Below are 24034 nucleotides of genomic sequence, written 5' to 3' on the forward strand. Positions count from 1 at the left end.
ATTGAAAATAATTTAAAGAAAAAATATATAACAAGTAAATTTTTTTTTTTTTACTTTTAATTATAAACAATTTCTACATCACAAATAACGTATATTATAATTAAAAATAATAATAAATTTGGCCAGCAAAGAAACATGTATGCATTGCAATAGGAGAAAATTTTCTTGTTGTTCGTGGTGGTGCATGGTGATTTATAATTATAAGCATGTAACATGATTCTAGGTGTTCCTAAAAAAAATGTTAATATTCTTATTTTTATTTTTTGAAGTATGTTTTGGTTTTTCAAAGCATCTTTTTCGTATTTTTATTAATTGCGGTCAAGGCATTTTTATTTGTTTCATAGCGTTATCTTGTTTTAGGTTTTACCGGGAAAAGAAAATGAAAATTAAAACTGGTTTTAAGTCAATGATGTGCGTTTTAATTTTGTAAATCAAGAACGAACAACAAAATCTGAGAAATGTGATTCTGTTTCTACGAAGCCTCTCTGTACAGATTTTAGAGGACAACAGAAAGAAAAGCGAGGATGACAATTTATTCTCGCTTGCATCCGATCGTTTCGTCTATTGTTTCGGTTTACCCTCACGAGATTCCTGCATTGCTTCACTCCTCTTCGTGCTTTTTCTTTGTAAGTTCTCTTTGTCCTCTGATCATATGTATACCTGTACGTAGCTCCAATTTTTAAGGACCAACTTGAGATTTTCAGCTAAAATTTAGCATATTAAAGTCCGGTAAAGTACAGTCTCTCATTGTCGAAGTTATTATCTTACACTAAAATGTTAATTTTGTGAATTGTGGATTAAAGGAATGTCTTCTTGCAGCATGTTTACCTCAGTGGATAAAGTTATCGTTCTTTATAGCTGGAATTGTGATAATTAGGTTATGTTCTTTTAAAAGCAACATGTTACATGGTTTGCCAATTCTTGCTGTGTGTTGTGGTATTGGTATTCCCTACTTGTCCAAAGAAGTTATCTTTTCATGGCTGACAATTAATAAGTAATAGTTTATGTCTGGATGTGGGTTGTCATTGGTTTCTCCTTTGAGATTGATAATTGCGATAATCTTGTTTTACTTCTTTATCCTACAAACTTCTGTATTTGATTTGATTCGTGTTTTTGCTTTTCCAAATGTAGATTTTGAGTGCATACTTCGTTGTTCTTCCTTTACGTGATGATGGTGCCATCTCTTTAGGGATAACAAATCTCCCTGGCTTGTTCGTTGGATCATTAGTCCTCACATTGGTCGCTGCCCCTGTTTCAACACTCATATTCTCTTTGCCCCATCTTTCTAAAGGGAAAGTATGTCACTTTTTCCTTGCCTTCTTTTTTGTTTGATTTGATGGGAGATATTACGAAAGAAAATCTAGGCCCATTGGAATTTGCATTTGCATTTATATCCAGCTTGTTATTTTCTTGTCATGCCTTTTGGTTGATACTTTTCACAGTAAATATTTGACATAGAGAGTGATCAAGTCCGATTAACACCTTTCAAGTACTGTTATATTTAGAAAAATAACTGACACTGGTAGAAAAGTGGTATTATTTTGTGCTTAATGATTCAATTTTACTGGAGAAATCCCCTGCTCAGCATTTTCCATGGCATATGATTGCTGTTTAAAACGTTGTCAAAGAATCTCCTGATCTGTGTTAGTGTACACTATATTCACACTTTGTGCTTTGTTGGGTTTTATGTCTTGTATTTTTGTATTTATTAGACTTGTATATGTATGGGTCATGCTTCTATTTCTTCTATTGTGTTTCTATCAAAAAACTCTAGACACAAGCATAGGAAGATAACCTCGAGGCGTACCTTCGGATTTTCCTGTAATTGGCCTTGGATCTTGAGAAACTTTGCAGGTTTATCCATTTGCGATCGAATTGGTGGGAGCGCAACCTCAGAAGATGGACTTCCAAATCCCCTCTTTGATAGGTTTGGCGCCATCTTTTTGTTTTCTTCAGGCTGCTGCTTCCCCCACTCCTCTGTTGTGTACCCCGGCGGATTTTGTTGTTACCTGGGCCTTGTCTTCTTTTGGTCTTTTGCTTAAAGACCTGTCCTCTTGTTTCTTGTTATTTAATATAATTATTTATTCATCCAAAAAAAAGATAACCTACCTTGAGGTGAAAAGTGGTTAGAGAGTATTTTTGGCTTAGTGAGAAATATCTGATTTTCTTGAGTGCATGTAGGCTGCCAAACCATGTTAAAATACATAGTGTTTGTGTGATTAATTACCTGGTTCCTTCCTCATGATGGTACATTTATCCCCAGCAAGTAGTATTAGTCTTAGAGTGAGGTTAAGCAAGTCGTCTCAGTGGTGAATGGAGATCTAGAAATAGGTAGCGCACAAGGAGTAGAGAACAAGGTCTTTTCCCATCCACCCCCGCACCAACCCACCAAAAAAAAGAAGCATCCAGTACAAACTTGATTTTTCCCCCCTCCATAACCATGGAGTTGTTGGGGAAAAAAAGAAAAAGAAAAAAAAGGAGATGAAAAGGAAAGAAAAGAGGTGCTCATCAAAGCATTGTATGATTCATTCAGAAAAATGGTAGGAAAGGAGAGGAAAAACAATAGTGGAGCAGTGATCCTTACAACAAATAAAACATTTTAAAAAGGAGAAATGGTACCTATGAACTATGAAATCCAGTCAATCCACCATCAAACCAAAGATAAAGTAAGAGAAGGGCTTTCTATTAGGAGTCTTGGAATCCTTTTCCTGAGCCAGTTGTGTATAGGTTTGGGTTATGAATACAAACACAAAATTAATTTAGGTGTTGTACTGAGGATAGGTGTACCTCACATTTTTGTGGCAGTCTGGATTCAGTGGAAGGGATGGTGGTAGATGGTTCTTCAAAGAATGCTTCAATGACTATAATGACTTCACTTTGTGGTAACAATCTTGGATGGGAAGGGACAACTAAAACTCTTGGTAAGAAATCAAAAAAGCTGGAGAAGATGAGGGAAGATGAATTGCAAGAGTTGAGGAATTCGGGAAACATTAGTATCCAGTCGTTCTTGAGAGATATCTGTTATTTTCTTTTCTATTACATATGAATCATCTTAAGCTTCGTCTGTGATTGTGGCACACTGTATTGGTGTACGAAACCACATTAAATCTGTGTCTCCTTTGTTTGCAGTTTTTAATTTGTGTTTTATGATGTTTGTTTTTAATGGGTTTTAATCATCTTCTCTAATGGGTGATCAGAAACAAGTATCAGAAGTCCAAACCCTAGTTTCTGTACTGATATAAACCAGGTCTTCTTGGTAAAAAGTTCCGGCAATATGTGGTGGTACATCACAAGAGAATACCCTGAACTTGAAAGATAAGGTGGCAGACATAGAAAGCGGGGGGAGGACAAAGTGAACACTGACTAATTAATGTAGAGCAGGATTTAAAGATTAACCAGTTCCAACACCAGGATTTGGTGACAGTGAAAACTCTACTCAGTGGGTTAAGGCAGGGTCCTGTGATATAAACCAGGTCTTCTTGGTGGAAAGTTATGGCAATATGTGGTGGTACATCACAAGAGAATACCCTGAAGTTGAAAAATAAGGTAGCAAACAAAGGGGAAAAAACCCATGGCAAACACTGATTAAACAGTATAGAACAGGATTTAAAATCAATCAGTTCCAATACCAGGATTTAGAAACAGCGTAAAGGTTCTACCTGATGGGTGAAGGCTGGGTGCCGTGATAGGTGAATGGTTAGGCCAGGGGTTAGGCTATAGAAGAAGGGGATAAGGTTAGGATAGTAGGCAGAATTTTGAGCTCTTCAAAGTGACTGGTTGTAGGCCTAAAACTGTTTGGAGGTGCTTCTTTTCTTTTTGGGCATTTATTTTTGGGGGCAGGGGCATTGTTGGTTGATTTTTTTCTCCCTTCCCTGAAGTTGAGTTTTCACCTGTTTTTCTTTATAAATAGTTTCTCATATGTTTGAGAGTGAGGTGGAAAACGGACTAGGGCTGTAATTCTGTGTTTTCTTCATCTTCATAGTGAAACCATTACTTCTGGGCTGGGGACATCCTTCTGGTGAACGACATAAAATTCTGTCTTGTGCATGTGCAGATTTCACCATTTTGCATTTTCATTTCTTTCTTTCTTAACAAAAGTTAACCCAAGGATTTGCATGGGGGCAGGGGCAGCAGTAGGTTGCTTCAATTGTAGGAATGAGTCTTCTAATGGCTTTACAGATTCAAGAAGATGAACAGCAGGTAAAGGGGGCTCCTGGGCTTTAAGCCTCAAGGACTCAGTATGGTCTGCACCAGCTTCTTGTCCAAGGATCAAACACCAAGGAAATTCTTCAGCAAACTGAACAGCTTGGTAGCAATAGTGAACAGATAAATCGTGGCCTGTTCTGGCCCCCTCTAGGTTGTATTTTATAAATTCCAATCAACAGAAAATAGCGGGGAACCAATTAGAAGGTTTCAGTAATAGGAATGTCAAACCTTGGCCCCTTACTTGAGTTACAATACGCTATCAGTTTCTATACTGATGTGACTTACTAATTCCATCGCCTACTAATTTATGTAACAAGGAACTACAGCTTACAATGAAAATAGAAAGCAAATATTCTAATGTAAACTACTGAGGACTCAACTATGATTGATTTTTCGTGTTATCGGTCACTTTAGCCTATACTATTTCCTTGTTGGTATTAAGTTATTCTTGTGTTTTTTGCTATATATTGTGTTGTTGATGTGTTGGTTTTTTTTTTTTTTTTTTTTACTCAGGACTCAAATAAAATAGACAAAAGATTTGAAATAACCCACCAGGAATCAGGGGGAATCATGTGATAACTGGCAAGAGGATGCTAAGATCGATGAGTGGCAAAACTTGGATAAGATAAGAACTGATCATCTTCTAGTTGGTTTGGGAGTTGCTCCCTTGAGTGATAAGCTTTCAGGGGGTGTAAAGGTGTTTGGGGGCGCCGCCCCCCCCCCCCGGAGCCCCTTAATCCCCCCCGTCGGTGAAGTGATATAATCTAGATTGAAGGAACTAAAATAGCTAGGGGTAGACCTAAGATAACCTTAAGAGAAGTGAGAAATGATATGCATAGCTTAGGCCTAGTATCTAGCATGGCCTAGAACAGAGCTGATTGGAAAGGAAGAATCCATTTAGCCGACCCCATTTAGTTGGGACAAGGCTTATTGTTGTGATGATATCAGTGTTAGCAAAGTAAGGGAGAACAAGGAGAGGAGAGAAAAAGGGGCCCACAAGGTAGTGGGAAAAGGAATGCCGCTCATGGTTGGGCCAAATTTGCCATCCATAGGCTCTGTTATATTTATATTTTAAAATAAACAAAAGGACAAGTATGCCCTTGACATAAGCCTTAGTTCATAGAGAGGCTTCACCCCATAATGAAATACCCAAGGCACTTCCTATAGTTGCATTAAACATGATAAGCATAAACTTAACACATGCAGTCATGCTTTCTGAATCATATGGCATTTGGTTAGGGTGTCTTTTTTTGTTGGTTCAATTACTACAGTTGAGTATTGCTCTGTTTTGATTGCAAAGTTGATTCTCCAACCAGCCACCTCTTATGATGGATGCAGTAACAGAATATAAATAAAAGATCATTGCCTTGAATTGCTTCAAGAAAGAAAGGGTTAGGAACACAAACATGCAACAAAATATATAAACTTAAACTATGTGACCAGTAATTTGGTTGTTAGACAGCATTTTAGATGAATCTTAGAAATTCTATATTGGTTTATCCAAGTATCAAGAAATTTATTTTTTGTTGATTCTTGATACATCAGATCTACTAAATTATAATTTTTTTACTAAGTATTTGGAGAATTTTAATCAGTTATCTAGTTAACATATCATGGTTGACCTCTAAACGCTCTGGTTGGTTGACTTAGTTGAGTTCTTAGAGTAATATAGTTCACAGGTATTATGAATTTGTTAATATTTGATCTAATTTTGAAATTGTGTTACAATTGGATAGTATGCTGGTATTTTAACTTGAAATCGTTGAGAGGATGGGTACTCAGTTTTAATGGACCTTTTTTGTTAAAGTTGTGGTGGTTTTGCCTACTGGACCGAGTATATACTTGTAAAACTTTGTTGGGCATATATCCATGATATGAATTTGCCCCTATCAATGTTATTTTCTAGGATACAGGCTCTCTGATATTTTTTGCTTTACTCAATGTTTCAACCTCCCTTTTTTCCATATTTCTTGTCCAAAATAAATTTCCGCAGAGCAGGATCTTTGTGCTTGTGTATGGAGAATATTAGGGCAGTTTTGAGTGTTGTACCTGGTAATAGAATTACTGTTGTTGGTGAAGTGATCAGAAAGAAATTTTACTCTAGACAAATATGCATATCTTTGACAGCCCATCCACTCAAAACATACCCCACTCTTGAGAGAGAACTAGGAGGACATGCTTACTCTGTTGGCACCAAGTATTGTTGATGTGATTGATATTGCAGGATAGTGATAGTATATTTGAACTCATATTGGTGACTCAGTGATCTATGGTTTCCATCACATAAAATCTTGTTCATCTCTGTTATCTATTTAGCGATATTTTCTTTGAGGATCAATATTGTTGATTGGGTTCTTTGTTGAATATCAATATGTGATCAGTGTCTCTTGATTTCAGGCTTTGTTTTTGATACACAGGTTTTTTAGCATTTCCCTTGTTGTATTCTTCGTTCTATGGTATTCTTCCTCAGCTAAACCTTTCCCTTCTGATCCCAAGGTAAGATAAGAGCTTCAGGCTATATTAATGAATATGAAGCTAATATTCTGGCTGAAGTGTAGAACTGATGCATGTTGTCCCACTGCAGCAGCCTGGCTTTGGGCCATGTAGAGGGATAACAAAACCAAGCTGCTGTTGGATGACTAGGGGTTGCTCCGTAGTCCATCAACTGATCACATGTTAAATTTGGTGGCCCAACTCAACTGTTTACGACTCTTCTTTTTGAGCTGCAAATAGTTTTTGCCCTGTTTTTGACTTTCAATCATTCCTTGACCTTTATTTTGCCAATTGGCAACATCGTTTGTCTTCAAAATTTGGTTGATAGTATAAGATGATGGTCCCTACCTGTGGGTCTATTGTGGGAGCCAGGAAGACTGCCAGGTGGCAGTTGTAACAGTTTGATGTGCTAGGCTTGGCACAATACTACCCATTGTTCTACAATGGTACCACCTGCCCTATTCTTATTAAGAAATACCTGAATTTTATTTACCTAGTTTATAGTTAATTGGTGTGCCATGTCCAGGTTTCAGCCCTTCCCTCCAGTTTTAATGAGGATCTCAAGTTTGCTGAAAACCACGGGAGTCCTCCAATTTCTAATGGTTGGGGTAACCATGGGTGGTTTTACATTTCAGTCAGAACTGGGTTCTTCCTTTGGGTACGGCATTTTCATTTATTTTTGCTGGTTTATTAACTAAGTTTATTTGCCTATGAGATGCTATTGGATAAATCTCTTCGTTTCTTTCATTTTCTTGTCTGTTTGTTTTCTGAAGGTGGCGTTACTTAATCTTATCACTATTTCTTCAACTTGGGCTAGAGTAATTGATGTTCTGGACAGTGAGGTATGTGTTCTGCCATTTATGTTATATAATGATTGTAAATCTTGCACTGAGCTCAGTCTAACGTCATGGCGCATTCAGTCAGGTTCAAGATTGTTTGGGTTCATTGGTGCTGGTGCTACGCTTGGCCAACTTTTTGGTTCATTGTTTGCTGCTGCCATGACTTGGATGGGACCCTGTGTGTATATGTTATCTTCTAGGATGTCTTGGTTTGTGATAACTTGTTCTTGCTGTTTGTACTTCACCTTATTGCAACAAGTAATTTAAGTGGTTTCTTTCAGTTTTGCTGCTCTTTTCTGCTCTCTTGATGGAACTTGCTGCACAGTCATCAAAAGGTATCAGTCAGAGCATACCACATGACGCTGAAGAACTCTCTTTTCTGAGGTCAGTTGGGGTTCTTGGATAGCAACACCTTCAATGTGTTTCTCTGTTATCGGGTCACACCATAGGCTGATCCATTTGGGTGTTATATCATTTTTGCTTATTCTACTCAACATGTTGTGGTTTGAGGCTGCCTATAGATTCAACTATCTGAAACATGATTCACCTACTTATTGTTGGTAAATATCTAGGGGAGGGCCTTGGCATAATGGTTGGTGGACCACAGTTGTAGCCCCAAGCCCAAGGTCAAGGCATTGAAAGAGCCTCTCAGCAAAAATTGCTGGGGTAAGACTGCAAAAGAAGATTGCAACCAGGATTCAATTTGTGCGGAAGCCTTCAGCACCTGGTTTGCCCTTTATTATTGATGCATATCGATGTAGAGCCTTTGAAATAATTGTTATAATAACATTGAGTATTGATGAACAGGGAAAAACAGGATTAGTCTTTAGATGTACTGCTAGACTGTAGAACTGGGTACTTCAAGGAGGTAACATGGGAAATTTGTATAAGCAATCCACTGTACTTGGATAACACTGTCAGTAGGATGTGGATAGCTTATTCATGCTTAATCTTTGGGTTTCTTTTTCTGTGTGTAACTATTGCACAAAAGGGAAGCAATGACCCTGTGTTCATGCTTAAGCTTTGGGTTTTCTTATGAGCAAGTTTTCTGTGTGTAACTATTGCACAAAGGGAAGCAATGGCCCTGCGTTTCCTTGAAACTTTGAAGTCTTTTCTACGCACACACACACACACACACACAGAGCAAGTTTTCTGTGTGTATCTATTGCACAAAAGGGAAGCAATGACCCTGTGTTTCCTTGAAACTTTGAAGTCTCTTCTACACACACACAGGTATTCGTTTGAGTGAAATTTATCTTGGTATTCACCTTTATTATTTTTGCAAACCGAATAGACTCCTAGCAGGAGTACAGAATACAAGATTAAGAGTCTAAGACTGCCTAAGACAAATTTCAGAGTAACATGGCAACTAACTAAAGGAGACAGGCTCACTGAAACACTAAAATTCATGACAGGGACACTCACCATATCTTAACTTCTTGAGTAACCTTTCAAATTCTCATGGCCTATTAGGTTTTTAATATACTTTAGAATTTCTGTACAGTAGTTTATACAACTTAAATACATGCTCCTTGATCATTTATTTACTTTGCTTGCTTCTCTTTATAGACAAGGGGATTCTGAACAACATGCTGAGACTGATGAACATAACAGGCCCGCTGTCGAAGAATCTTCCTCCAGGTCATCTACCTCGGGAAATCCTCGGCTTTTGGTTATGTTAGATGGGCTCCAGCTGATTATGTCATCAAGTTACCTCCTTTTGATCTCTTTATTCCTATGGCTTGGTGCAGTTGTTTCTTCTTTCTTTTATTTTCAGGTAGCATGTTTCTCTTTTCAAAGATAATTGTATTTGTCTTTTTAACCCATGTGGATGGTCTTTTATTTTTCCTGTTCAATATAAGATTGTGTTGGTTGAGTTCTATTAGGAGTTCAATTTTAGGAGTTTTAGTTCATGTAATTTTCTATTTTTTTGTTACCCAAGTAAGGGTATTTATGTAATAGTGTTCTTTCCACTTTATTGATCACACTAATCTATTCAAGCCATTCTACCAGAATCAGTGTTTCTCAACAGATTGCTTTTGTGTGTGTACAACTCGAAGATGCTTTGTGTTACCCAAAGTGCTGTTAAACAATACAAATTGGAAAAGACTCATTAGGGTCTTTTCATGTTTTTTCTTTGTGTATGTTGGACTTTCAAAAGAAAAAGTTTCTATGTGAACTCAATTACTAGTTGTTTCTTTTTTCTTGTTTGAAAAGAATTAGAGAAAATGTATGATATTTGGCTGCACATATTTCCCTACCACCCCACCCCCACAAAAACAAAATAGCAATAGACTTCAGTGTGCTTGGTCCTCTCACACAATGCTGGGTTGTTCACATTGTGACTAGCAGCCCGGTTATCACAGAACATCTGAGTTGGAAACCCAGCTGCTGAACTGATGACTTTACTCACAATAACTTAGCTGTAATGTGTCATTGCCCAACAGTAACTTGGCACTAGATCTAGCAAGAGTAGTTTTACTTACTTTTCAAATGGAAGAGAACTTTGTCTCCCCAAATTATTTGACTAGATAAGTTCAAATTAGACTCTTCACTTGCTTCAAGAGTGATCCAGAATCGTAGGGCTACCAGTGATCGGCTTTTGCTGAAGGCACCTACTGGTGGAGGTTTCTCAATCCTTTCTCAAGACTTTTAAGAAAAGATGAAAACTCATCTTTATTTATGCAGTTGGAACTCAACGCATGTTTCATAAAAAACTAGGGTAACAGCTGATGAAACCATGTCTTGAGAACTCAGTATCGAATTCCAACTTGTTAGTCCAATCAATCAAGTTGACCCAAGATTTTGCTAAGTTGCGCTTTTGTTGTTGTTTTAGTTGCTTTTGTTGTTGCTGTTGTGTGTGTGTGCTTTGAAAATCAAAGCCAGATTTGGTAGGAATCATTGAATTACAGTAAAATTCTGACCGTATGTGAGAAATTAACTTGTAAGACATCCGGTCTTAGAATCCCAATAGAAAATGACATTTGCTGAGATAGTGAGTAATCTTGGTAATTTCTTGTTCTATGGTTAGAATGACAATCATCATTAGCACCAGCTTGTCAGCATTTGAGAAAATTCAATTAGGTTGATAAACAATTCCCTTGTAGGAGCACCTTTGAAATAGTGTGAACAACAAACAACTTCTTGATGAATTTTCTATGGTGTCTGCATTGCTTGATTGATACAGTTGAGTAAGATTAAGATAGATAAATCTCCCAACTAATCTTTTGTACCAATGTGCATCTATTTAAATCCTCTCTAGAACCCGGCTTTTGATTAGGAGCCACAGGAGTGCCTGCTAGCTTGCTTGCATTCCAATTCAGACAGAATATTAAGGGCATATTTCATTTGTGATAGGTCAAGTCCCTTCTTTCTGCCTAATGCTTCAACACCAAGATCAAGTTATCTTTTGATGTATCCTCAATATGTTTTAGGGCTAATTGCCAATCTCCTGCGAAAGTAGTGTTTCTTCAAAAGTCAATGTTAGGTAATAGGGGTCTTTTGGGAGCAAACAAGGTTTTGGGATGAAAGCTTTGGATGAGGATGATGACTGGGTGTGTGGGAAATGGTGTACAAAGAATTCTTTTCTTTTTCAAGTTTGAAACAATTAAACTGATCTGATTGTGTTTTTGTGAGAAACCAGGCAACCAAAGAAAATAGGTTTTCTGTGACCACATGTAGAAGAAACTTGGATTGACTGCAGGGTAGGGGACATGTTGATGGCGCTCAAAATTTGCAACTAACTGATGAGGGAATTTTTGTAGATTTCAGTTCTTGATCTACTTGAATTCAAGAAAGGATGGTTTGGAAGTTTGGATGGTGGGCAAGGGCTCAAACTTGGATGGCTGGGTCTCCTTACCAAGTGACAATGTTCTCCAGGCAGCAAACTTTGTAGGCCTGATCTCTTCGAAGATTGGTTCCACAGTCACAAATAGGAATTAAAATAGAAACAAAACCAAACATAACAAACTTAGAATTAGAAATAGGTAACATGATCTTCAACAGTAATTTTGAAAAACTAAAATGCAGCCCTAAAATTTCAGAATCAATTGAAGCAACTTAAATTTATTGTTTTATGGTCCCATACATGGAAAAAAATTCGAGGGAAACTCAAGTTTTGACGAGGTGAAAATGGGATACCTAGGTGGGAAACTAGGAAATTTCGAGGAAACTTAGGACTTTTTTATGCAAGTTTCAACAGGTTTTAGAGAGTATTTTAGGGTGAGACTTTGCATTTAAGCTAATTAAAGTATAAAGATCACATTGACTATATTTTGCTAAAAAAATCAATGTAGATATGTCATTTAATGTACATAACATCAATGTGATTGTCCGAGGTCCTTAACTTAACTACTTCGCATAACTTCAAATTTCTCTTTCAAAATATCAAATACAAAGTAATTGCATAAGAGTACACGGGGAGGGCCCGGGTCCTCCGTGGCGGTGTTCTGGCTCTTCTCCTCCCCCGACTGCATCCCATGGCTTTTTGCCTGGTTGTCGGTTCGCCTTCTTTATGTTTGTCTTCCTGTCGGGGTCGCTTTGGTGGGGTTGTGTGGGGGGGTTTTGGGGCATGGCAAAATTGATATGGGGCTCGCTTGTGGAAGTCCCGTTTCCCTTTCCGTCCTGAATTTTCCGTTTCCATGATTTCCCTGTTTCCCTTTTGGGAATATTTTTTCCTGCTGCTGTGCGGGTTGCCTGCGTTTCCGTTTGCGGTTTTGTCCTTGGGTTTTTTCGGTTCCCTGTTTTCGTTTGGGTTCCTAAATGGGTTTCGGTGGTTTTGCGTTTCGTGGTTTTGTTGCATGGTCCCATATTGATATGAAAATGCACATTCTGCTCATCTTTGGCACCCAAAATGCTCCTCTATGAATTTCTTGTTTTGAAGTAGCACTGCATAAAGCTCTCTGATGTTTAGACAGATAACCTCTTTAAATAGTCAGATTTAACTTGTAGGTTTCTATATCTGGACATCTCTAGCACTCCAGTGTAACTAACTTTTCCTCCTTACAATTTTCTTCACAGAAAATAACTGTAATTGCAATTACTGTTGCTAGTCCTCTTGGCCGAAGAAGGTTGTTTGCTCAGATCAATAGCTTCATTGCCGTTTTTATCCTTGCTGGACAACTGACTTTGACGGTATGGTATCTTAAATTTTTTTGGGATTTGTTTCTTCTTTTTGAATATTGCTGCCTCACCACCTTTGGTTTGAAAAGTGTCCCTTGGCAAAGAAGCTTGAAGATAGAAGTTTGTTCACCTTTAGGTTCTCTTGGTTTGCAATAGACATGATTGTATCTGATGGAGCTCATCTCAGAAAGAACAGCCCACCATCTTATAATCAGGGATGACAAAACCTTATGAATCAAGAATTACAAGACCTTTTTGACTTGCATATTTATTAATTAAGTCTTTGGTTCAGCACCAGTACTCAAACAAGTGATGCATCCTCAATTGAATGAGGGTCAATCAACCAAGATCCTTTGAAAGAACAACTCAAATGGGTACAAGAAAGGGTTTCTTGAAAATTTGGTGATGGGGCTTATGGGAGAAAAATGTGATGTCTCAAAAGGAGGTCTTGAATGGTTGGTTTGGCTATGGGATCCAAATGCTGTGATAATGAAGGATAAAAGGGGCTGTGCGTGAAATTAGGATTACAATCAATTACTTATGTAGAAAAGGCTCAAGGATTCATTATCTTGCGATGTGGAAGGGGGCTTCAGTGAATGAGATGGGGCTGTGACTAGGATCTAATGTAGATGGGTGGAAATAGATGTTATCACTGAAGTTTGGTAGGACTCATATGGGTGGGCTCAATATTCAAGTTCTTGAAAAGAAGTAAGGTTTGGAGAAAAATCTAATTTCAAGAAAGTCCGGAATTAGGGTTTAGGATGGGGGCATTGTCTGTAACTTGGATCGAAGGTAGGGATGATGCAGGGATGAGGTCTAGGGATGAGGTCTAAGTTAGAGACAGATCTGAGGCTAGGTTGATGTAGATTTTACTTTGAATGTTTGCTTTATTGGGGGATCCAAAAATTCAAGAAAATAAAGACTGGTGAAGCATGGGGTGAGGATGATCTGAAGTGCAACTAACATTGCTGGAGATCTAGTTCTTCAGTGGAGGAATTTGATTATTGAAAGTATAGGCTGAATTCACAGCCGTTGCAAGGATGGGGGCATTGTCTGTAACTTGGTTGGGGGGTGATGCGGGATGGGTCTAAGTTAGAGACAGAGCTGAGGCTAGGTTGATGTAGATTTTACTTCGAATGTTTGCTTTTTTGGGGGATCCAAAAATTCAAGAAAATAAAGACTGGGGAAGCATGGGGTGAGGATGATCTGAAGTGCAACTAACATTTCTGGAGATCTAGTTCTTCAGTGGAGGAATTTGATTATTGAAAGTATAGGCTGAATTCACAGCCATTGCAAGAATCTTGGACTTGGAAAAACCAGGAAACTTCAACAATAATGGACTTTAAACAACAAAAATCCTTGGTTCTTAGACTTAAACCACCAAATCAACCAAACCTAGGTTTGAATGCCTTCTTTTCGGGGTGAATTAGGTTTGAATACTTTGATCAGCACTCTAAGAAAGAGAGCATAAGAAGTTAAAGCAATAATCAAATAATCAGGTTATGCATTCATCCCATCAATGGTGAGTATATATAATGGCCTAAACAGCTTTACGAAGGGATTCATACTTGGACAACTTAAATATTTAAAAGCACGAATCAAGCATCTAAATCTTTGAGGTCACTTTTAGAGCCTAAACTGGTTAAAACATAATTTGAAGACTCTGCTGTCCTTTAATAGTTAAACAAAACTACCAACTTGTATTGGACCTGAATTGAACTTTTGGTTCAATCAAGGATGAAGATTTTGGTGTCGACCAAGGTTTTGATCTGCCAGAATCTGAAATTTGGTTGAAACCGGTCCAAGTGATGCATTATGGGGTAAAATTTCGACACGTGATGGGGCTGATCGTAGCAGGTTGAAACCATTGAAACTGGTAGGAACTTGTTGAAAGTAGTTGAAACTATTCAATTTTGGGTTGGTTGAAATTGGTGAAAACTTGGTGTTCGATGATTGAACTGTCTAAATTTCCGAGGACGACATGACCCATGGTTTCTTTTTACACCCCCCCCCCCACCCCCACAAAAAAAAAAAACAAGACCACTGGTTTGGACCAAGATTTACTTGCATGGTTCAGTTCACCTCGATTAAAAGGCTTAAGAATAAACTTTAAGTACGGGAACTTTGTGCTCAATTCAAGTACCCCTGTTTTAGTCCATTGGTTTGGCTGATTAAAGGGGAAATCCATCCAATAGGCCCAACTCATTCATCTATCAACCATAGGTTGTTTCCCAACAAAGGTTTAGTACCTGTTCAGTTGAAGTGAGCAACCTTGTGAAAAACTTCTGAATTTTGATTAAAATGAGGGTAGTTTTCATTAGGACCTCTTGAGGTTTGATCCAAGTCATTTTTAGTCTAAAAAAAATGTCCTTTTGTGTTTGCCTTCCCTGTGGTATCCAAAAAACAGTTAAGGACATATCATCATTTTATGACCAAAATTCTCTCAAATCCTTTCCCACCCTGCCACTGTTAAGATTGTTCCACATATACAACTAAAGATCTACGATGGTGAATGAACATGTTGGGGCTAAGTGTAAATAATGATTTATTAATTTACATCATGGGGGCTTTGATGTTTCAAATTCACATTTCTTAATCCACGGAGCTCTTCTCTTCTCCATGGAGATCTGCAAAGATCAAGGTCTGCAAACAACCCATTTTCAATCGTATCATGCTATCCCAACATCTTCATCCTTCCCTAGCCCTTCTCATTTTGATGCCAACACGGCATCATCCTCTTACCTCTTACCCTTCCTCTGCAACCTGGCCTCCATCCCTTCATTTCTCTCCCCTCTGCGCATCTCCAATAGCACAGGTAACTCCACTTCTTTCATCCCCAAATTCCAGATCTCCAAAGATGAGGCCTGACTGGGATTCCCTCACCTACAGTTCTTCCATGGCTTCCTGCTGCCACCTATTCTTTGCTGCGTCGGCTCATACCAGCCCAACTCGTCACCAACATTTTCCTCCTGCCACTATACCTGAATGTGACTAGTATGATATCTCTACTATTGATTCTGGCAGATGGGTCAGTTTCCAAACCGTAGCACCAGGACCATGGGCTGCAGCTTCGGCATTGCCGACATTTAATTTGGGGTAATCTGTGACGGCTCAGCTGAACACACCACAGGATTCTTCCGCTGCAGGATCTGGTTGGGGACTGACGGGACACATGAAACAAAGAGTGAAATTTGAGTTTGCGAGTGGTAGCGTGAAACTCTGGGAGGGTGAAAGGATTCATGAGATGGGAGTGGATGATCTGGAGCTTACCCTTGGGAGCAGCAAAGCTCGAAGTTAAAATTACCAGCTCAAGTGTAGTTTAAAGTGTATCTATGGATACAAGAAGAAAGAAGAGATAGCAAGGTTCCATGGTTGCCTGTTTTTCACTTCTCTCCTGACCTTCCAGCGCCTTAGTTCAAGATTTGAAGAAGACCATGTTACTCCATGAGAGATTTTCATCCGGTAAAGTTGCGATTGGGGTGTAAATGGAAAAAAACTAAAGAAAAGAAATTGTAATCAGGAAGGTAAAGTTGTTTGGAATTAAATTGCCTGAAAATAGCTCTCTTTTCTATTCCTGTTGATTATTGTACTCAGCTGCAAGTTTCGAATCGGGAAGTTTCGAATCGGGAACTGAATGAAATCAGGTTTGTTTAATTGTCAAAGTGGTAGGAGTTGGTCATTGAGAGAATGTAGTAAGGTTACTGTAGAGATCAAGGATACGGGCATGAAGTCATGAACTTGCTCAATCTTACTGATTCCCAGGTGTCATTGAATAATGTAAGCATAGGAGTTGTAGATAGACAATGAATGCCAGCAATGGATGGTTTTGAAGGTGGGAGAATGGAACCTAGCAGATTGAGAAAGCCATTAGGAAATCTTGTCATTCTTCTTGGACAGTCGCTGAAACCCTAATCAGTTTCTAAAAACCCTTCTTTTGATTTTTCAAATTTACCTCCTAGAAAAACTCTCGATCTTTAAGATCCAAGTCATTGAATAAAAAACTCTACCTTAAGAAAAAGGTTTATCTTACCTAAAGATTGAAAATGGATTGTTTGCAGAGCTTGATCTCTGTAGATCTCCAGGGAGAAGTGAAGAAAAGAGCTCTGTTGATTTAAAAATGTAAATTTGAAATATTCAAATCCCCCATGATGTAAATGAAAAAAAAAATCACTATTTACACGTAAGCCTCACACATTCATCCACCATTGTTGGATCTTTTGTTGTATACGTGGAACAATCTTAACAGTGGCAGAGCTGGAAAGGATGTGAGGGTATTTTGGTCAAAAAATGATGATATGTCCTTAATTAGTGTGTTTTTTCAATACTACAGGAGAGGTAAACACAAAAGGACCTTTCTTTTTTTTTTTATTTACTGAAAATGACTTGGTTCAAACCTCACAGGGTCTAAATGAAAATTGCCCCTAAAATATTTTCTTCCTTTTACTTGCTTCTCAACTCTTTGCTAGCAACTGATATTTCAATATCTTGAGCCATGAGTTTGTTGTCCTCAACAATTTGGACAATATTACTGAGCAAAAACTTGTAATTGATGGTCTAGGGAAAATCAGAACAATTTAGTACCCATGGTATGAAATTGAGATTTCGTGAGACTTTGGGTTTTTCAAGGTCACCGAGACAAGATACAACTAGGAAATGAAGTTTAGTCATTTCGGGAATTTTGGTGGAATCTCAGTGAAATTTCAAGAATTTTTGAGGTTGTAATTGTCAATTGTAATTGAGATTTGACTACTCTACTGGGATGTTCTACTTATGTCTTATGTGTTTGTTGTGCACATTTCAATGAAGTTTCAATGTTTTCTTGATTATCAATTGAAATTGCTTCTTACTTGTGTCAATTTATACTTCAACCATATTTAGGTTGGTGAAAATACATCATTCTGCTTTGTTTGTGTACAACCGAGCATGTGCAAATCAAGAAGACCAATTTGTTTTATGTTTTAGTAAAAGAGTCAACCTTGGGAATGTGTTTATTGGCCTCAAAATAGGCTGTCCACCAGAAACCAGATCAAAACCCTTCAAAACCTAGCACAGTCTTGTACCAGGTTTCCCCGAAATTTCAATGTCTCGACCTGGTCCAAAAACCGAGATGAAACAAGTTTCTGAACCTTTGCTTAGTACCAAACTAGGAGTTTCAAAGTAGTATATAACTTCTGAGAAATTTGGTGGAACCAAAGGAATGTTGCATGTGTCTTTACTTATGCATGATAGAAGTTTCATTTTCCCTGTTCTGGTTTCCAAACTTTGGAATCTTGGGATTGGAATCGTTATTGTTTACCAAGCATGGTTAATAATCTCTGATTGTTTTTCTATTGGTCTGACCATAAATGGTTGACAGATTTAGATTCCCAAAGGGATTACTGATATTTGAACCTTTTAATCTTGGATTGTTGAAAATCTTATTCTAAGTTCTTTTCTATTTTATGTTATTCTGACTTTAAATGGTTAGGTACTTGGTTTAATGCAATTATGACGCATTAATTGTGATCAGCTCATAGTTTTAGTCTAATGATGATGTTTCAACCATGTAGAACATAATCGTGGTGATGCATATTCAGATGTTGAAGAGTAAAAATGGAGTATCTATTGTATGAGTTGTGATAATTATCAGTGAAGTCTAATTTTGGGTGCAGCTTTTTCCTTCTTTGGCCTTCTCTCTGATAATTATTTTTCTGAATTTATGCTTCTAAGTTTAGAATTTCCTTTTCTAATATCAACATTGTGCAGGGACGTATTCTTACAATTTTTGGGGTTACTGTGGCTATTTGCTCGGCTCCGTTCATTGCCTTCTCAAATATGGTTGCCATTGCTTTATGGCCCACCTGGATTGTGGTGGCTTTCTCTGAGACTTTGCGGAAGGTTTGACTGTAGGAATGGTGATTCAGTAGTTTCAGTGGTATTTCCATTTCAGTTTTTTCCATTTAATATTAGTTGGTGGTGTGTAGGAAATTTTGAATTAATTTTCATTCATGAAAATTCAACTGTTTAATAAGTGTGGTTGCTCAGTTTTTTTTTCTTCTTTTAATCATGTTGCAGGTAGTTACGTATGTGGTGACCAGACCTGGAAGAGAACTCCTATTTACTGTTGTTTCACAGGAAGAGAAGTATAAAGCCAAGGTAACATCCTAAGAATCAAGTGTTTCTACTGGTTTATGAATGTCAAATGCAGGATGTCTTCTGCTGCAATAGCTGCAGCCATTTGTGGCATAGAAGAGGACATCTTGTATCCACAGTTCGAGTTTCAGATTTTGGAAAAAAGGTTCAGTTCTTAACAAAATGAGAGTCTATAAAATATGTAAGTCAAAGTATTATGGTGCTGCAGGTATGTATAGATGTAATTGTTCAAAGACTGGGAGATGCAACAGCAGCAGGAATGTACAAAATCCTTTTTGGCACTCTCAATCTGGAAACATCAACTGTCTCCCTCTTTGCTTTGCCTGTATGTATCATTATACCTTCCAACTGTTCTTCAGAAAAGCTTGTTTCTCGATAATATTTTTGTTACTTATATCATGGCGTCAGTTGTTTAATCTCTTATCCAAAAAGCTTAATTTCATTGCATTTTGCATCACTCCCTTCCCCGGCCTGTTAAATCAATACCCTTTTTGGATTTCAGGTGTGTTTTTTGTGGATGGTTACAGCATTCTATTTAGGACGACGCCAAGAGAACCTGGCCAAGCTCCATGTTGCCTCTCCACCGTCATAATTTTTGCAGGATGGTGAGGTTTGCCGGCCTTTGAAGATTTTTTTTGTTCCCTTAGATATCAACATTGATCAATCCTTGGGAAATCTTTTTAGTTCCCATTAAGTATCAATTTTTCAGTTCATTCTCATCTATGTATATAATTGTAACAATCCAAGATCCTTTATAGTTTTGAGCCCATGTTCCTATTTTTTGTGATTGGTCATCTGAATTCTGAGGGGGAACATCTAGTTATGCTGGACAATGTAGTTAACCGAAAAAAGGATAAAAAAGACTTGAAACAAACTGGTTGTCAGTAGGGAAAATGGCTGAATTTATCTTTAGAGCAAATTGCACTGGCACTCCAAAATGGAGGCTTTAAAGCACTGACACCCTACTTTATGTTTAAAAAACATAGAGATCTTAAAATTGAATTTTCATTAGATATATTTGTTAAATTTATCACTGAAAATAGTTAAATCACAGTTTATTTTAAAAAAATATTTCTATAATAAACAATGTTTGAAAGGTTTTCAGTGACAAATTGAACAAATATATTCAATGAAAATTCAATTTTAGGGTTTTGTGCTCTTATCTTTATCCACAATGAGAAAAAAGTTGTTCATAGATTATCAAGTAATTTAATAATGGTTTGAAGTTTCTAGATTTGCAATCATGAGAGTGCATCTTCATGGCTTTATAATTTCCATCCCAACTTTTTTTGTTCTTGAAGATTATTTTCACTGAAAACGAATGACAAACATATTTTAAACCAAACCAGTTAGATGTTTTATATGAATGGAGAAATTGAATAGAGAGAAGCATTTTGAGATTTCAATGGTTGTTATATGTATTGATGAAGATGAGCTGCCTTTACTTCGCTGATATTGTTTATTAATGAAATTACAAATGTGGCCGAGTGCTTGTCAATGCAGGGTTCGTCGACTGGTAAGAAGACAGTACATGTAATATTTCCGTCTCCTATCCTATATATAAAAAATTGTCAGTTCTATCACACAAAAATAAAAAAAATTAAAAAAAAATAAAGAGCTAGTTGTGGATCTGAAAATCTGTAGATACGAATCCTAACATATCACACAAAGATTCTCTCTAGGTCTCTATCACATCACAGGAAGCAAATCTTGGGAATTGAATGGTGAATTGGGGTAGATGGACCGGAGCAGGCAAAACCCTACTCATCAACTACTATTCACATGAATTGATTCAATTTTTTTCTCTTTTTTCCTTTCATAATACATTGACTCATGATATGGTCCTGGTAATGCAACCTTAAGAGACATGTAGAATTATTTATGTAATGGATCCAAAATGTTCATTAGCAGCAGATGGGGTCACTCACATGAAACTTATCTGTGACCATGCATCTAACAGATGTAAGAGAATCCATTAAGCATTTTTAGCGGAATCGAAGGGGAAGTTTCATGCACCTCTGATTTATATATTTGACAAAAATTATCTTTTTCTTTAAAGATTAATCATTAAACTGCTGGTGTTAGAAAGAATGGATCACGAGAACTTTAAGATCATGAACAGAATGTGATTGGAATTGACATGCATTAAAGATACGCTAAATTATCGATCTTGATTGTAATTAAAATTATATTAAATATGAATCAAATAAATGCGATATTGTTCATTATTTGAGAAAAAAATGTTGCCCCCCCACTTCCCCCCCCCACAAAAACAACTCCCCCCCCCTTTGAAAAGAATATATATATAATCATCATACAACCCACTAGAAAGATTTCTCCTTTTTAGAAGTAACTTTATATATAATTTAAAAATTAGATTTCACCATTGTCCCTTAAAAAATTTATATTTTTGACAAGTGAGCCAACCTTGAGTTTCAAATTTGATTTATTCATTAACAACAGACATTATTGAAACCCAACATCACCGACCAAATCCGAATCTATTTCATGTGTGATTTTGACAAGGACGAGCTTCTTTGGTATACAATTAAATTTTTTATGAATTGCCCACCAATGAATCTAAAATAACTAGGTGTAGCTTCTTAATCACATCATTTCGACTAAACAACTAACACAAAACCCATTAAGAGAAAGTTCAAGGCATGAGACATTGTCCAAAAGAATCTCTCTTCCTGTGAAAAAATATATTGGATTATTTTTTTTACGCTTTCCTTCTGTCTTTTAATTAATTTTATTTATTTATTAATTAACTGAACAAAACTCATTACATAGAATCATTAACCTTGAGCCTTAATGACATCTGAAACTATAAATTGTTATTTCATCATCACAGGGTTGCTCAATTAGTTATGACCAGTATTTCTTCGTAAAGAGAACGAAAGTTCAACTCCTATATGTGGTATTTATGTCATTTCCATCCCGAAAAAGTACCATTTGCTAAAAAAATAATTAATTATTTTTATTTCTTTTAAATCTTCAAACAATAAAATCGTAGTTGACAAAACAAGAAGATAACTGCTAATACAAAAAGAAAACCCATAAATAAATTTGGCAAGTTGACCTTCAACCCAATTCAATTCTTCATTTGACGAGGTGTACTGCCTCTTTTTCATTTTTTGCTCTAACTTATATGAATGTGGTGAAGCTTGTATGAATGTGTTCTATAAATTTGATAGGATTTTGTTTGTTTTGTGAAGTGAGAAACTTCTATGCAACATTAAGGATTTCTTATGGTTTGATTCCTCTCCTCAATTTGTATAACATCAAAAGAAACTTGGGTTTCCACCTTAGCTCGATGGTTTCTTTGTCCACTGTTTTCTCTTCATTTTCCTCTTCTTGGTCGTGATTGAGTCTTTGATCTTGAAGTCCACTAGATCTTATCCCTTTACTAGTTTTTGGGATCCCTATTCAGATTGGCTGATAAAAGCTAGTCTTTTGCTTATTCGATCGATTTGCAAAACTTTCACCAAGGCGACTAGGGTTTTTCTAAAATAGTTTATCAGCAATATGATTAAAGAGACCATTTTTATAAATTTAAATTTAGATGGGCAGATTCTTATAATGTGGTAAAGCCAAGGTTCGACATGTCGGCCCGTGTCGCCAAGGTCCGACATGGCTACTCGGGCGACATGTCGCCAGAAGTCGCTCGATTTTTCAAAACTTAAATCTTAAATTTTTTTAAACCTAAATACTAAAAATCGTTTTTCAATTCAGTCTTCAGTTTCACGGTTTATCTACAACTCTCTCCTTTCACGGTTTATCGCCGTCTGGGTCTCCTCGTTCTCCTCCGGTGGTATTTTCTCCTTCCCGGTCTCGCCTCCCATCCCAAACCCTCTTCTCCTCCTCCTCCGGTGGTGGTTTTGAGTCGTTTGGCGGTGGTGGTGGTGTTGGTGTTTCGGCTTTCTTTTGGGTGGTGGGGGGGGGTGGTTTCTTTTGGGTTTTTGTTTTGTGGGGTTGTCGTTTTTTTGATTCGCTTGGGTCGTTTGTTGGTTGCGTTGGTTGGGGTGTTGCCTTGTCTGCGCGCGTTTTGGGTTCTTGGTGGTGGTGTGTCTTTTGTGTTTGGGTGCCGTTGTCCTGCCTGGCTTTTTTTTGGGGTTGGGCTCGGGTTTTGCGTTTAATTTCAAAGCCGTGGAGGGGTTTTGGGTTGGGGTGGAAGCCATGGATGTCTATGTGCCTCTCCCTCCCTCTCTCGACCTCTGCAATATCACCGCCGGTGGTTGCAGTTGGTGGATCGATCGACACAGGGCCAAGTTTTCGACTATCTTAATGTTAAGTCGGTGTCTCTGGGGGTATCGTGTCGCCCCCCAACGACACCACGAGGTACCATGGGTAAAGCTTCTAAACCTAAATAACAAAATCACTTAATTATCAATAGTTTCCAATCATAGGACCTTTCTAATGACATATGCATGTCACCATTCTAAACCTGTGCAGAAACGCAAACAAAAATCCTTTTAATGAACTTAGACCTGTCACTCAAAATACTAATTTGAGGTTATGATACCTGATTCTCACATCAATGAATAAAATTCTATCAATGACGTAACAAAGTACTAAATAACATTAGACAACCTAAAAATTATCTCCAAAAAAAAAAACTATAAATTATCAAAAGTCAACTTTTATTGCCACCTACTTTGAACAATTCTTAGTCAAATTTTCTGTCACTCTTTTATATAAAAAACCTAGGTGCATTTCTCAATGAGAGATCAAGTCCAAAGTGGGGATGAAAAGAATTTCGATTTGAAAATGACTCATCAAAAAATTACCATGCAGAATTGAAGAGAAACATGGAGGGACAGCAAAGAAAACCAATTGGGGCTATTATGAAACTTTGTGGTCGCACACGAGGCACTCCCGCTGCTGGCTTGTTGGAGTCAACCATTGGAAGTGAGCTAATGGGCTTCTATGTAGCATTCGTGATGGACCTTCCGGCTGGGCCTCTTAACCCCGGTCCGTGGGTTCCCCCTCTCTTTTACCTTTTGGGATATCACGGGTTTGTGCTTGTTGTTTCTTCACTCGGGTTTTGCAGGGCGATAGCCTATGTCGCCTATTCTGTGTTCCGGTCTCCTGTTGTCTCTGGGGGTGGTGGTCAGCTATATCAATCTTTGATGACTAATTCTTTGGGGTTATTTCTCCTCACATCGCTTTCATTCCTGCTTATTTGTAATGTCTTTATGGCCCATGTATTTCATTATGTGAGTGGAGGGGTTTCTTGTGAT

The 24034-nt window shown here is 37.5% G+C and overlaps 1 protein-coding gene and 1 pseudogene across 2 annotated transcripts; both read left to right on the plus strand.

Moving 5' to 3' along the window:
• Positions 1–139: 139 nt before the first annotated feature.
• Positions 140–19790, plus strand: LOC149008075 (TLC ATP/ADP transporter). 2 transcript variants are annotated; one of them, XM_089165627.1, is made up of 13 exons: positions 140–626; positions 1132–1296; positions 6604–6702; positions 7226–7357; positions 7473–7541; positions 7620–7716; positions 7820–7922; positions 9108–9315; positions 12558–12671; positions 18405–18536; positions 18714–18794; positions 19000–19116; positions 19294–19790. In XM_089165627.1, the coding sequence occupies exons 1-13, from the start codon at positions 525–527 to the stop codon at positions 19381–19383; spliced, it is 1509 nt and encodes a 502-aa protein (XP_089021753.1). In that variant the 5' UTR covers positions 140–524; the 3' UTR covers positions 19384–19790. The 2 variants fall into 2 exon arrangements, with proteins under 2 accessions (XP_089021753.1, XP_089021754.1); XM_089165628.1 differs by lacking the exons at positions 6604–6702; positions 7226–7357 and having other exon boundaries at positions 142–626; positions 19294–19784.
• Positions 14706–16783, plus strand: LOC149008076 (BES1/BZR1 homolog protein 2 pseudogene; annotated as a pseudogene).
• Positions 19791–24034: the final 4244 nt, after the last annotated feature.

Source organism: Hakea prostrata, chromosome 8 (genome assembly GCF_041222555.1).
Source record: "Hakea prostrata isolate BN-2017 chromosome 8, UWA_Hpros_2, whole genome shotgun sequence".
NCBI classification, from domain to species: Eukaryota; Viridiplantae; Streptophyta; class Magnoliopsida; order Proteales; family Proteaceae; genus Hakea; species Hakea prostrata.